General features: G+C 48.9%; 1 protein-coding gene across 4 annotated transcripts in view; it reads right to left on the bottom strand.

Annotated features, from left to right (window-relative positions):
• SREBF2 (sterol regulatory element binding transcription factor 2) overlaps positions 1 to 13,772 on the bottom strand; it is a 58,632-nt gene that overhangs the window by 19,844 nt on the left and 25,016 nt on the right. For all 4 annotated transcript variants that reach the window (XM_023631221.2, XM_023631222.2, XM_070253728.1 and 1 more), the window contains 9 exons: positions 12,749 to 12,930; positions 11,893 to 12,039; positions 10,180 to 10,401; positions 9,075 to 9,189; positions 8,684 to 8,865; positions 6,959 to 7,151; positions 6,152 to 6,333; positions 3,680 to 3,947; positions 534 to 703 (listed from right to left, as the gene is read on the bottom strand). In XM_023631221.2, coding sequence (XP_023486989.1) covers positions 534 to 703; positions 3,680 to 3,947; positions 6,152 to 6,333; positions 6,959 to 7,151; positions 8,684 to 8,865; positions 9,075 to 9,189; positions 10,180 to 10,401; positions 11,893 to 12,039; positions 12,749 to 12,930 — 1,661 coding nt within the window. The remainder of the gene's footprint in view (positions 1 to 533; positions 704 to 3,679; positions 3,948 to 6,151; positions 6,334 to 6,958; positions 7,152 to 8,683; positions 8,866 to 9,074; positions 9,190 to 10,179; positions 10,402 to 11,892; positions 12,040 to 12,748; positions 12,931 to 13,772) is intronic.

The raw sequence follows: 13,772 nt of genomic DNA, 5'->3' as shown, positions 1-13,772 counted from the left end.
CAGTGAATTATCCAATTATGAATTCCCAAGGCTGGCTCCATACCAGGCACCTTGGAGGAGCCTGATAACCACAGTTCCCCACCCTGGGCCTGGCCTGAGCTCCTCGCAGACATGCACTGTTTTACATTTCTGGATCCCTAGTGCTGTGGGATCAACAACCCAACAAATACCTTTTGAATGAATAAAAGAACAAGGAAACACAACCAGAAAATTCCAAGAATTTTTATGACCACTTGAAGGGTAGAAAAGTCGCATATTAACCCTGAATATGGATCACTCTGTATCACTGAATCAACCTTCTTACCTCAGGGCACCAAAATGTCCCACCTCTGCTGGTAAGGGCCAAGAGTGAGAACTTTGGTCTGTTTTGTTCGCTGCTGGAAGTATTTGTGGAATGATGCATTGAGTAAATGTCTACCCCTCTAAGTGGTTAGCAGTGGAGGGCAGGGTTCACAGCTATATTTGCATCTTAGCTCCTGGCTGGGGAAGGCACTCAGAGAAGGTGTGCAGAAGGTTCGCAGAAGGGAACTCACCGCCAGGAAGCCCAGCTTGCCTCCACACCGGGTCTGGAGCCCCATGGCGGCAGTCAGATGGATCTCAACCAGCGTACTTGGCGGGATTTTCTCCTCTGCACATTCGGCCAGGTTCACAGCGCACAAAGCCACGTGTACATCTGAACAAGCAGATCCTGCAGGAATCTTTCCTATGGCGGGCAGAAACAGACACTAATGTCGACAGATCCCCCAAACTCAGCTTTTTCCTGCTTCCTCTAGCACAATCAGAGCAATAGCAGAACCAAAGGAGAAAGAACATGAACTCTGTGATCAGCCGGCTCTGGAGAGGATGTCAGGCCCTACAACTTAGTAGCTGTATGTTTCTTTTTACCTCCCAGGTTGTTGGGAACAAGAGAAAATGCACCTCATGGCATACAGTTCTGTATAAACGGGAGCAGTTACGGTTGCAGGTCGTTGTACAGGACTCAGAGATATGCGCTGCAACATTTTCCAAAACAGTGTCAACAGCACAGCCATATTCTGCTAATACGGTCCTGTGTCTCCAAACTTTGCGAGAGGTAATGAAAAATTTAAAAATAACCTGATCTGAATTTGTTTTCATTTAAACAGACCCCATAATATATAAGCACACACCCTTTCGAGGGGAGAAATTACACAAAACTGAGCAACGACGGCCAGATACATCTTGGGTTAGCAGGTGGACAGCCAGGAAAGGCTTACTACACCCTCCTGCACAAGGACTACACAGCTCATCTGGGGTGACCCTGAAGTCAGGGGCCAAAGTGCCCTTGCACAGGCACAAGGGCCCATCAAGGCTCTGAGGCTTTTGCATTATCACCTGCTTTGGTCCTCACTACAGGGCCAGGAGGTGGCCAGGGCAAGCAGTCTCCTCCCTTTGCTGAGGGGAAGGCTGAGCCTCAGGGCTGGCCCCATGTCAAAGGTCCAGATGATGGCCAAGCCAGGCCTCTCATCCTCACCCAGCCCTGCATGCTTCCCACTGGGCCACCCCGCCTCTCTGGCCTTTTTATGACAGCAGGGAGACCTTAGCCTCCATACTTCACTCTGCACAGATGAGAGGTGTCAGTCTCCCCTAGAGGCACCACTGAACTTTCTCCTTTGGGGGAGGGAGGATGGAGGGGAGTGTGGGAACCACACTTCAGTCACCTCTGTCCCCTCGGTGCCTTGCACAGGGCCTGGTCCATGGAGTGCTCAGTGAACGTGGAGGGAATGAGTGGCATGAACTGTCCCAGCTGGAATTCTCCAGAACTAGACAGTTAGGAAGATGCAGCCTCCTGATCAGAGACCTAGGATAGAATGAGCTCCATCCCCCAAGGGCGCACTGAGGGGCAGAGAAGAGCAAAGAGGGGAAGAACTGCAGATAGGGACCCTCTGCTAGACTCTACCATGAATTAGGTGCTAAAGCCCCACAGCTGGCCCCACTGTCTCATCTCCCATTCACTCCTCCACCCCTCGGCCAGAAGCTACCACAGCCACCAGGGCATTTCCACCTTCCTGTACCAGTGCCCACTGTTGCTTTCTGGCCCTCATTTGATCAGACATCTCAGCAGCAACCTCCCTTCTTGAACCCTCCCTGACTGCTTCCCCAACACCAAGCCTCCTGGCCTTTCCTGGCCCCTCTGGGGCAGCCTCCACCCAACCTCCCTGTCCTTGGCCTGCCCTTCACATGTAGGCATTCTTCCAGATGCCCTTGAGGGTCCACTTTCACCACAAGCGTCATGAGCTCCCTAGGTTTTCATTCTCACCTGTAGGCCAAAGGCCCAGCTCCCTTTCTTGGACTGAAGATCCAGCACGTCCACCTGCCCGCTGAATATTTCCCCTCAACATCTCACGGCAAGTGTCCCAAATGGAACTCCTCCCCTTCTCCCTGGAAAATTGCTCTTCTTCTTGTTTCCCTCACCTTTCTTAGTGGCAACACTGTTCACCCAAACTCTCAAGCAAGAAACCAGGGAGTCATCATAGCTGCTCCTCTCCTTACGCTTCACATCCAGTGATTCTCGAGTCTTGTCAATCCCACCTTCTACTTTCTGTCTGTCTGTCTTCTTGGCATCTGTCTTCTTCATCTGCATTAGCTCCTATTCAGCCTCCCCGACGCTAGCCTGAATCCTCTCAATCCACTCTCTACCTGCCATCAGAGTGAATCTTCTAAACTCCAGGAGCACAAATCTGATGATGTCATCATTTTCTGAATGCCCTTCACGCCCTGGCTCCCATCACTCTCCCCTTGCACGGCTCACTCTAGGACTACTGAAATATTCTTCTCAAGAGCCACCCCAATAGGCCAGCCTGGTGGCTGAGTGGTTAGGTTCGCAGGCTCCACTTCTGCAGCCCAGAGTTTCACCGGTTCGGATCCTGGGCGCAGACATGGCACTGCTCGTTAAGACATGCCGAGGCAGCGTCCCACACAGCACAACCAGAAGGACCCACAACTAGGATATACAACTATGTACTGAGGGGCTTTGGGGAGAAGAAGAAGGAAAAAACAAAAAAGACTGGTAACAGATGTTAGCTCAGGTGCCAATCTTTAAAAAAAAAAAAAGCCACCTCAGGTGGGGCTCCTCCTTGGGAACATCCCTCTGCCTGGAAGGCACATCCCCTTCTGGAGAGCTGGTGAACTTGAGGCACCCTTCCATGCAAATCAAGACTGTCCAGAAAGCCTTTCCTGAAACCCTCCCCAACAAGTTCCTCTCCTTGCCAAGTGAAGCCCGATCCTTCTGCTACCTCTGCCGCACTGAACTGTCATTCACTTGCTGACCTGTCTGCTTCTCTATTAGAGCAGGAGTTTGTTGAATGAAATAAATGATCATATTTCACTGAATATAAGATGCTATCAATTTTAAGTTTCACCATTAATTTAAGTACCATTCAGGAAAAAACACTGCCAACTCGACCATGATATGCCATTGTGTAGAGGACACAGCCCAAGTGTAGGGATGTTACTATGAAAAAATGTGCACCTTAAATTGATGAACTACAGTAATGAGTCATCTTTACAGCTACGGACGCAAGTGGAAGGTTTGTCTAACCATTCTAAAAGAGCAGTGTTCAAGGGGCTTCAACTGGGGCGGAAACTGGCAAACCCAGCCAGGGTGGAAAGCTGGCGTGGGGCCCCGTGAGGCAAGCAAGCAGTGGGGGCCACCCCTCACCCGTGATGTGCAGCTGGTGCAGCCTGTGATAGGCCAGGGCTGCATCCCGGGCACTGGTCTTGGCTTCGTCCTCAAAGCCTGCTGCGGTGGCCCGCCAGCGCTGGAAGACCTTCCTGAGCAGCCAGCGCACCAGGCGCAGCTTCTGCAGGCTGTACCGGATCACATTCCAGGAGAGGCTGCAGGCCAGGTCCAGGCGGGAGGTGGGCAGTGCACGGCCCAACACTGATAGGCACGTTTGCAGGTTTGCAGCAGCAGCTGCAAAATCCCCCTAGAAAGCAGCAAGAAGGTGTGATGTTTACTGGCCTTGCTGTGGCCCTTTTGTTTTCCTTTAACAGAAACTTCTACTCTTCCTTCATGCTCCAGATTATCAGATGCTCCGTGAAGAAAATCTGGGAAAATTCAGAAAGCTACAAAAAAGTAAAACAAATCACCTGCAATTTTATCCCCCAGAAAGACTGCTGACCTTTTGATATATTTCTCCCCAGCCTTTTTACTATATTGGGATTGTACTGCGTTCTGTCTTTGAGCAAACAGTATTCAGAGTTTCCCATAGTAGCTTTTATACATAAGATGATAACATGGATTTAGATGAATTACGTGATCTTTTAGGCTTTTAGGTTCTCAAAGTGGGGTTCCTGGAGACCAGCCACATCAGCCCCTGGGATCTTGTTAGAAATGCAAATGCTTGGCACCTGCTCCCCAACCTACTGAATCAGAACCTCTGGGATTGGGGCCTCCAGGTGACTGTGATGCCTGCTGAAGTTTCAGAACCACGGTTTTGGGCAAATACACACAGCTAAACTACTCTAGGATCTGGATGAACTACTCTTTGCCAACCTGAGAGGGTCTAATGGGAAGTCTGTGCTCTGCACTGAAGACTTCTTTCTCTCTGTTTCTCTCATTACGGGGCTAGAAGACTCAGGCTACACGGTCTTGGGAAACAGAAGTAAATGTTCCTCTCCTTTCCTGTCACGCAGCGCGTATGGTACCTGCACTTTCCCTCCTGCATCACTGCAGGAAAGTGAACCACTACGAGGGGAAAGCGGATGACAATGTTCTGAGAGTGACAATCTCTAAGGTGGTGGCAGTGTCTTTCCAGCCAGGAGAAGTACCTGTATTTGCACATTCCAGAGGAGGCGGGCCTTTCTCTGTGTCCCCTGGCTCCTCTTCCCTGACCTTCCCTTGAAGGTTGGCTGTTCCCAGGGCTCAGGCTTTGGGGCTCTTGCCTCTTCCAACTCACCAATCCAACTCTCCTGGCAGATGCACAGCATCCAACACATTGTCCTGACCATCTCAGTGCCCACGGCCTGTCTCCTGGTTGCTTCTCTCTCTGCAGGGTGCTCTCACAGCAATTCCGAGCAACATGGCTTCGACAGAGCCCACCACATCTTCCAGCCTCCTCCATCTTTGAGCCAATGTCACTGTCACTTTTCTTCCACTTTACATTTCAAATATTTCCTGAATTCACACTTTTCCTTTCAATTTCAGGTCCCTGCCATCTCTCACCTGGCCTATTCTAAGAGCCCCGTAACTTACTTCTGTGCACTTCATGTTTTCGTCCTACAACCCATCCTTCATACAGCTTCCAGAACGACAGTCATAAAACAGACCTGAACCTGCCTCTAGGACATACATCTCGGGATACAGTTCTCTGGGAATAGTCCTGCTTCACGGGGTAAGCCCCCAAGAACCACATCCATATTCCAGTAGCCACAGCCCCTGGCATGACTGACAGATCCAGGCTAGTCAATCAGATCCTCTTGTGGGCACTGCCGCTTGCAGCAGGGGAGAGAGGTCCATGGTTGACTGCTGCTGAGGAGTGTTCTGGTTCTTGTTCCTCCCGAGACATGGATGTTTAACTCTTCCTTCAATGCTGTGAGTTGCCCCAGAATCCTTCCCATGAACTCTCTTTTGTTGATTTCAAAAGAAAACGCTCAGCTAATTTTCCTGCTCAAAAATCTTCCTGGTTCTCCAGAGAATAGGGAAAAAAACCCCAAATCAGTCACTATCAAAGACTTCTCCAATTTCGGCCCTAGTTGCACTGCCAGCCTTACCCCTCATCGTTTCCTGACATAGCCTATACTCCAGACATATCCAACTACTTGCTAGTTCCCAAGCAGCCCATCTATTCATGCCTTCTTCTTTGCTTGGAAGGTCCCTCCGGCCCTTGACTGCTCTGCTTAAGCCCCAGATTCCCTCAGCCAGAACTCCTCTCTTCAGCCCCAAACTCTTACAGCACTTTATTCTTCCTCTGTCACACTACAGACTGCAGGTCATCTTGTGTCCATGGAATTATTTACGCATAGGCGCCCTCTGCTCCACTGCCCTGTGACTGTTAGGGGCAGGGTCCCTTCCTCCTCTCACCCCCATAGGCACTGACCACAGGACTATACACTGGGGTATTCAGTCTAAGTTGCTGAACTATCAGCTGAGCCTTGGAGAGGAAGGAGAAAGGCAGACAGCAGAACTTACCCTGGCAAGGTCCAGGTCTGCCTGCTTCCGGTGCCTCCAGAAGGTGACTGAGGAGCGTGAATGCGGCCGGATCACTGGCTCCCCGTGGACCAGCAGCTTCACAAAGACGCTCAGGACAATCACACCATTTACCAGCCATAAGAGAAGTGTTGGCATCATCCAGTCAAACCAGCCCCCAGAACCTAAAGAGCAGTGTCTCAGCTGAGCCTGTGAGGAAGCGCCTCCTGGAGCAGCCCTGGGAGACTACAGGGTACCTGACTGACCCTTGGCATTGTGTCAGGGAAGAGCCTTCTACCTCATTTTCAGAAGAAAAGGCCCATAACAAGCTTGCTTCATTTAATAACAATGTCTAAGTGCCTAGGATAGGAATAATCAGCAGTACGGGCAAATCATGGACAATGCTACAGCCTAAACAGGAACCGGTAGCCCGTGTCACTGTGGAGCTGAGGGCCACAAAAAGCTTTGTTAGCCAATGGGTGGTTAGGCCATTGGTTTCATGACTCAGGCAAAAGAACCACATCCTCCTTCAAATGGGTACACCATCCACTGTCACCCCACCCCACCCCCCATAGTTACAGCAATGCAGGGTCCTGATTTGTTTTGCCTTTTCTGACTGAACTTGGGTTTGCCTTGTTACTTACAAAATGCGATTTATGCCGGTCCCTATCAGATGCCTACCAGCAGGTGGGGGCTTACTACAAAGCCCTTTGGGACTTGGTGGACAAGCCGAGCAGTTTGCACACAGGGCCCTTCTCTTGCCACAGCAGTCTACCCATGCCCAGGTGGCACGAGGGCCCCCCCACCTACCTGACTCAAGTGACAGGACGCTGCGACCAGAGCCTGAGTACGAGTGCTGGTCAGAGTCGTGGGCCCCTCCCCATTGCAGCAGGGCAGTCAGGGGGTTAAAGGAGAGGCACAGGAAGGTGAGGACACACAGCAGAATGCGAGAGCGGTCCACCATGCCCAGGGCTACGGGAGGAGAGTCCGGCTCATCTTTGACCTTCAAAACAGGGGCGCAAGATTAGAATGAATACTGCGCGGGTTTTTACAGTATTTTACTTTTATTATATATTTTGGGAAACAGATTATGAGATTTACATTCAAGATCACTCAGTCAGGCAGAAATGAAGCCAGGAGGGATCTAAGACGTCCACAACTCTCCGACCGCTACTCAAACACCGGTGCACTCACTCACCTGTCGCCTGGGGAAAGAACACGTCCCAGGAGCAAAGGTGGACAAGATGTGCTTTCAGAACAGAGCTCTATCACAAAGAAACACACCACACGATTCTGCTTCTACGTAATTCTACAACAGGCAAAATTAATCTAAAGCGACAGAAAGCAGATTAGAAGTTGTCTGAGGCTGGAGAGGGGTGTGTGAACTTCCTGCAAAGGTATACGAAGGAGCTTCTTGAGTGACGATTACATAAGTGTAGACACTTGTTAAAACTCATCGTTCTGTACGACAGGACTGTATGATATTGTAAAATAGGAGTATTTTATCACATATAAATTATACCTCAATAGAGCTGGTTAAAAACCACCTTCAGTGTGGATCTATCTAAAGGGGATTGCCTGTTCTAAAACCATAGCATGGCTTTTTTTCCTCCCCCATTTCACAGAGGGAGAATTGGAAGCAGAGCCCGCCTACCTGGAAAGCCTAGAGGAGCAGCAAGGGAGGGGGGCTGAAGCCGAATCTCCCCAGAGTCCAGCATGTACACACCACACCACTCCTTTTCAAGATTTTAAGACCATTTGAATATTTCTGATGATTCAGACACCTACCTAATACAATATATATGTCATATGGCCTTTTGTTACCAAACAGAATCACATTCAGGAAATATTTCAAAAATAGAGCTTCCTTAGTAAAATTAAGTACACAATACAATAAACAGTTTGGTCAGAAATATACGCTAGAAGGGAACTTTATGCTTTCAGAGTCAGAAACCGCCAATGTCAAAATACAGTGCAGAACCCAGTGGTCTCCACAGGTTCCCAGGCAGATCCTTAGGCTCAAGCCTCTTTTAACTAATTCCATTAAACAACAATTGCCAGGGGCTTTCTTCCACCATTAAAGGCCCTTGCTTGGAATGTTATTTGTTAGACTGCAAACTGTAACCATTTTCAGAAGAGGACCCAGAGGCAGCCTTGTCCTAGATCAACCATCAGCCTCACAAAGTCGTCTTGCCAGGCCCATTACAGGCGGAGGGAAGTAATGAGGCGCCTCCAGCAGCTCCCAGCACCCACAGGACAGCTGCTGTGTTCTCGTTCTGGATCTGGCCCTTATTCCTCTCTCATGAGCCCTTTCAGCAAGGACCAGTTAAACCAGACTACATTTAACCAGTTAAACTGACTCTGTGGGGGAAATAGTAGGGGCTGTCTTCTTTCTCTATTCTCAAAGACCGGGCTAATTTCACAGAATTCCTGTTCCTGCAAACCTGGCCTGGCCCCCTGTCTGCAGCCTCCCCACTATTAACTTAGGGGAGATGGGAGAGATTCTAGGGGTCGGGGGCTTTCGAAACCTCATACCTTTGCATCATCCAACAGAGGACTTCCTGGCTCAGAGTCGATGGAGTAGGGGGAGAAGCCGGCCTGGGACCCTGAGTCAGAGGCCGGAGGGGACATCAGAAGGACATTCTGATTAAAGTCATCGATCTTCAGGTCCACATCATTGTCCACCAGGCTGCCTAGGTCGATGCCTTTCAGGAACTCTGCAAAGAAAACCCCACCTGGCAAACAGTCTGTTTTCAAAGAGCCCCACCTGGGCTGGGGCTGGGCTGGGCTGGGAGGCGCATGGTCCCTGCTCCTGCTTCACCCCAGAAGGCACCTCATACACATCAGTGGGCCCTCCCCAGTGCCCAGCCAGGACTTCTCCTACAACCAGAAGGCTGATGACCCTTTTCTCAATGAGCACACTCACTGTTTTTCTGATTTGCCAGCTTCAGCACCATGTTCTCCTGGCGCAGTTTATGATTGACCTGTTGCAAGTATTTGATGTAATCAATGGCCTTCCTCAGAACGCCAGACTTGTGCATCTGGGAAGGAAGACAGGTGAAAAAAACAGTGTATCAGTGCAGGCTGCACAGCGAAGAGAGCAGAGGCCGAGAGCTCATGGAGTGAAAGCATGGCTCTGGAGTAGGAGGTGCTCTCCCACTGATTAGCTGTGCTACCCAGGACAAGTTACTTGATCTCTCTGAACTTCACTTTCCTACTCTGTGAAGTGGAGATAATGACGGTCTATGGATCATAGGCTTGCAGTGAAGACTAAATGAGATAATATGTGTAAAGAGCTTAGCCCCTGGCCTGGTACATAGCGACAGTAAATAAACATTAAATATTACTTCTACGTCCTATAATAATCCTAGCATCAAAACAAACTTTAAGGAAAACAAATGACAAACAAAACCCAGAGCATTGCTGGATGGTTATCTTCAGCAAAGGCATACTAGTACCTCTCAGATTTGTAGGCTACAGGGAATATGAAATTTTGTTTCAAAATAGAGGTGAAGACAAACGGATAACAGGTAAAATCTCCTATGTGCCAGAAGACACATTCACAGAAACACCAGAAATATATGCAAAATCAATTTCTCTGTTCACTGTTGGTCAAAGACCCAATCTGCATTTTCTCTCTTCCTTAAAAGGTAAAAATATTGCTAGCCACTCCTGAACACAATTAAATATATGCCAGCAATGCCATCAGCTGACTCCACGGCACACACAATTGTGTACCTGGCCCCTGGTGAGTGGCAAGCATCTCTCTGCTCGTGACGCTAGGGTCTACGATCACTGCAGAGCAGAGTCCAAGGTCCAGACAGGGCCCTGCCTTACTAATCCCCAACAGTCCCCTTATGTTAGTTAATATTTTACAATCTTGAAAAACACCAAGATGCTTTAATAAGAAAGCACCTCTAACTCTTCTTGAATTCACTCTGCTTGGGCCTGGGTCTTCCCTAAATTCCTATGGCAAAGATAGGTAGAGGGGAGATGGCAGGGCACCAAACACCATTTTGCTTGCCACCTACTTTGGCATCCGTCCCCATGACCAGATCCTTCAACTCAATGATTTTGTCATTGATGGAGGAGCGATACCGCTTCTCAATGATGTTGTGTGTCGTCCGCCTTTCTCCTTCTTTGGGGGGCTCCAGCTGCTTCACTCCCCCGGGGACCTGCTTAATGGGCACTTTTTCTTGTCCCATCATCACAGGCATTGTGGTCAGAATGGTTCCACTGCTGCCCACCAGAGTCTAGAACAGGCACAGACACAGGGCAGAATGACCCCTTGGTTAGTCTGAGTAAAGCAACCTCACAACCCACACCTTCTAGCCTTGGACACACAGCATTTCCTGGCAACACTTCGTGTGGTCTGACACCGTTCCTGGGATAGTTAAGTCAAGAAGCCTTAGGAGCCACAATATCTCAGTTACCTGCCCCTTTCAGAATCAACGCTGATAAATCACACCACAATAAGACTAATGTGGATAAATATGTCTTAACCCTTGAGGTAGGGGTGCCAGAAACAAGACAAAGCAAAGTCTGCTTTGCTGTCAATCCAGTAACCACCTCTGAGCTCACACAAAGCGCACTACAGCCTCTGGCCCTAAGGAAAAATTTCTCCTGGTGTATGACACATTTTCTCCTCTCACATAGCAGTGAAGTAACTTACTACATTTCCCCATACAATTTGGCCATCAAAAGGCTCGGGATCAGAGGTGACACTCAATCAGGGCCATTTTATTAAATAAATAGACGAACCATACAAGCTCCCTCTTTTTTCTCCCCTCAACTCTGCTTTCCCTTCTCTGTTTCTATTTGTACTAATTTTAGTTTTATTTTCTTCAGTAAATGGTCTCAATAGCCAAATGGTCAACAAACAAATAAAAAGCTGCTAACTTCCACAGCCATCAAGAAATAATTCATATATAATAAACAACACATTTTAAGTGTACAGTTTGATGAATTTTTACGTGTGTATATAATGTGTGTAACCAAGATAACCCAGACCCAGACAGCCCATCTCTGTGCCCCCAGAAACTTCCTCATGCCTCCTCCCAGCACTGCCGGCCCCTTCCCCACTCTGTAATCACTGCTCTGACTTCTATTACCACAGCTTAGTTTTGCCTCTTCTTGAACTTCATATAAATGGAATCTTCAGCATGAACTCTTTTGTGATAGGCATCTTTTGGTCAATACACTATTTTTGAAGTTCAGCCATGTAGTTGTCACGTATCAGAGTTCTTTTGGAAGAACATTTGGATTGTTTCCAGTTCTTGGCTTTTATGAATAAAGCCTACTTTTGAATTTTGATTATCTTTTACTCTGTTAGACTCTCTTCCACGAGACGCTGAAAGTGGCTGAGACTCTACAACTGAAGGATGGGTGCCTCCCATGTCCCTCACCTCGGAGCCCCCCACGCCTGACGGGCCTAGGGTCCTTCAGAAGGCAAACCTCCATCAGAAGGACCTAAGAAGGGGATGGTCCTGTGTGGAGCTGTTGCCCAGGAACTGGGGCTCCTCTACTGTACCTCTGTCTCCCTCATAGACCCTCGTACTTCCACATAACATGCATTGGTGGTACTTCTCAAAGGGAAAAAAAAAAACTAAAAGGGGGGAACATTTGCAATTTGATACACTCCATAGAGCTTTGCACCTACTCAGTATGTAGAGGCTTTGTTAACATCTCTGAGGCCTGACACCTCCAAGAAAGGAGGAGGAGGGTGGGGGGAAGGTAGCTCTTACTGGTACTTGAAGGGCGGCTGTCTGGATGGGGGTGGTGAGGGCAGTGAGGGCAGGGTTCTGGACTGCAGCCATGACAGGGCTGCCATCTGTCTTCAATGTGGTCAGAACAAGGGAATCAGTCTTGATGATCTGAGGCTGTACCAGGACCTGGATGGAGAAGGAAGGCAAAGAAAAGGCAGGTAGCATTATTTTTCTATTTTGCATTAGCTTCTTATAGCATCGACCCTCCAAGAGAGAATGAGAAAATAAAATTTTCATGAAAGTGAGAATCAAAAAACAGGAAATCTCATAGAAGCCATTTCAAAAGCTGGCTAATTTGTACAGTTCAAATACTGGGTTGAGAGGGAGAAAGTGACTATAGCTAAAGAGGGTCTTGGTTTTAAGGATGAAAGGCTTCAAGGAGAGCAGTGCCAGTGGCCTAGCAGGGGCAGAGCAGGCATGGCTTGGGGTGGATGGCAGAGGGAGAGAGGTCTGATTTTGGACAGATTCAGGAAAGCCAGGAACATGGCTGAGAAGCAACAATGATAAACCTGGATTACTTTTTAAAGATAAATTAGTTCATTAGTAAGAAAATATAGCCCACTACGATACATGACTTAAAAACACTCTGACACATTTCTTTCTAGTTTTATACCCGTTCTATGTGTAAACGAGTTAATAACCCGCATTTACTAGGTGTATGTGAGAGCTAGCGTACATCTACAAATGCGATCTCAGCCAGGTCTAGACACCAGCTCACTGGTGCCTCTCAGGGTCCAGGTGCCCCTACCTGCCCTAGTTTGTAGACCACCTCTTCAACCGAGGACCAGCCGACAGCCCCAACTAACGCCTCCCTGAATCCTTGCCAGCCACCTACCGGGACCTGCTGCACCTGGGGCGCAGCCACTGTCTGCACCGTGGCCGGGGCGAGGGTCTGCAGCGTGCCATTGGCCGTCTGCGTCAGCACCCTCTGAGCCTGCACCGTCTGCACCTGCTGCTGGATGGTGACTGGCTGCATCTGGGAGGATGTCACTAGGCTTTGGACTTGAGGCTGAAGGACTTGGGAGAAGAGGAGAAAAAAGTCACACGGATGAAGAATGCATTCTGTCACCGTAGCTGCAGCAATAACCGAGGACGGAGCGCCTCATGATCCCCACGCCCACCTGCTGCTGAGGAAGACATGCACAGCCATTTACGAGCTGGTCTAGATAACGAGAACATCCTATCAGGGCTGCATCAATTTCTGAGGGAATGAGTACAAATTATTTTATTACTCTGGGTGCTGGGGTGGTGAGGGAAGCTAACCAGCAAATGACTAACCCTAGCAAGGGAACTGACAGATGTTAGGAACCAACAACTCCCTGGGGCTTCATTTCCTCCCACGAAATGGAGGGCAAGTGTACTTTAGGATGACTGTCTCAGCTTTTAGCCTTGATGCCTCCCCCGGCTCCCAAATCCTCCAAGCCCATTGAAGAACTGTCAGATGCTTTGATATTCAAAGCAACACTAATCCCGCCCAGGGTTCCCCACAGGGTCAGAGGGAAATTTGATGAAAAGGCACTGGAACAGACGCAGCACAACACAGACAGCCATTCACTCGACACACACCGAGGGCCGAATATGAGGCTTGCTATTCAGAGATGTAGCACCTATGTTAAAAGTCATATTCTTCTCCGTAGTGGATCCTTGGGAGATGTTTGTTGAGTGAATGGTTCTCAGTCTATAGGTGCCCAGGGTAAGTGTCAAGACTAATTTTATTCAAGCCTCCTGCTCTAGTTACCAGGACAGCCCTGCATCTGCTATGCTTGCTGGAACCTTTGCCCAAGCATCCTTGAAGCAGGCAAAGTAGATATTAAGGTATTTGAAGAGGCAGAAAGTGAACCATTCCTGCACCACTGTTC

Source organism: Equus caballus, chromosome 28, assembly GCF_041296265.1.
Source record: "Equus caballus isolate H_3958 breed thoroughbred chromosome 28, TB-T2T, whole genome shotgun sequence".
NCBI classification, from domain to species: domain Eukaryota; kingdom Metazoa; phylum Chordata; class Mammalia; order Perissodactyla; family Equidae; genus Equus; species Equus caballus.
This window is presented reverse-complemented; position numbering and strand designations above follow the sequence as displayed.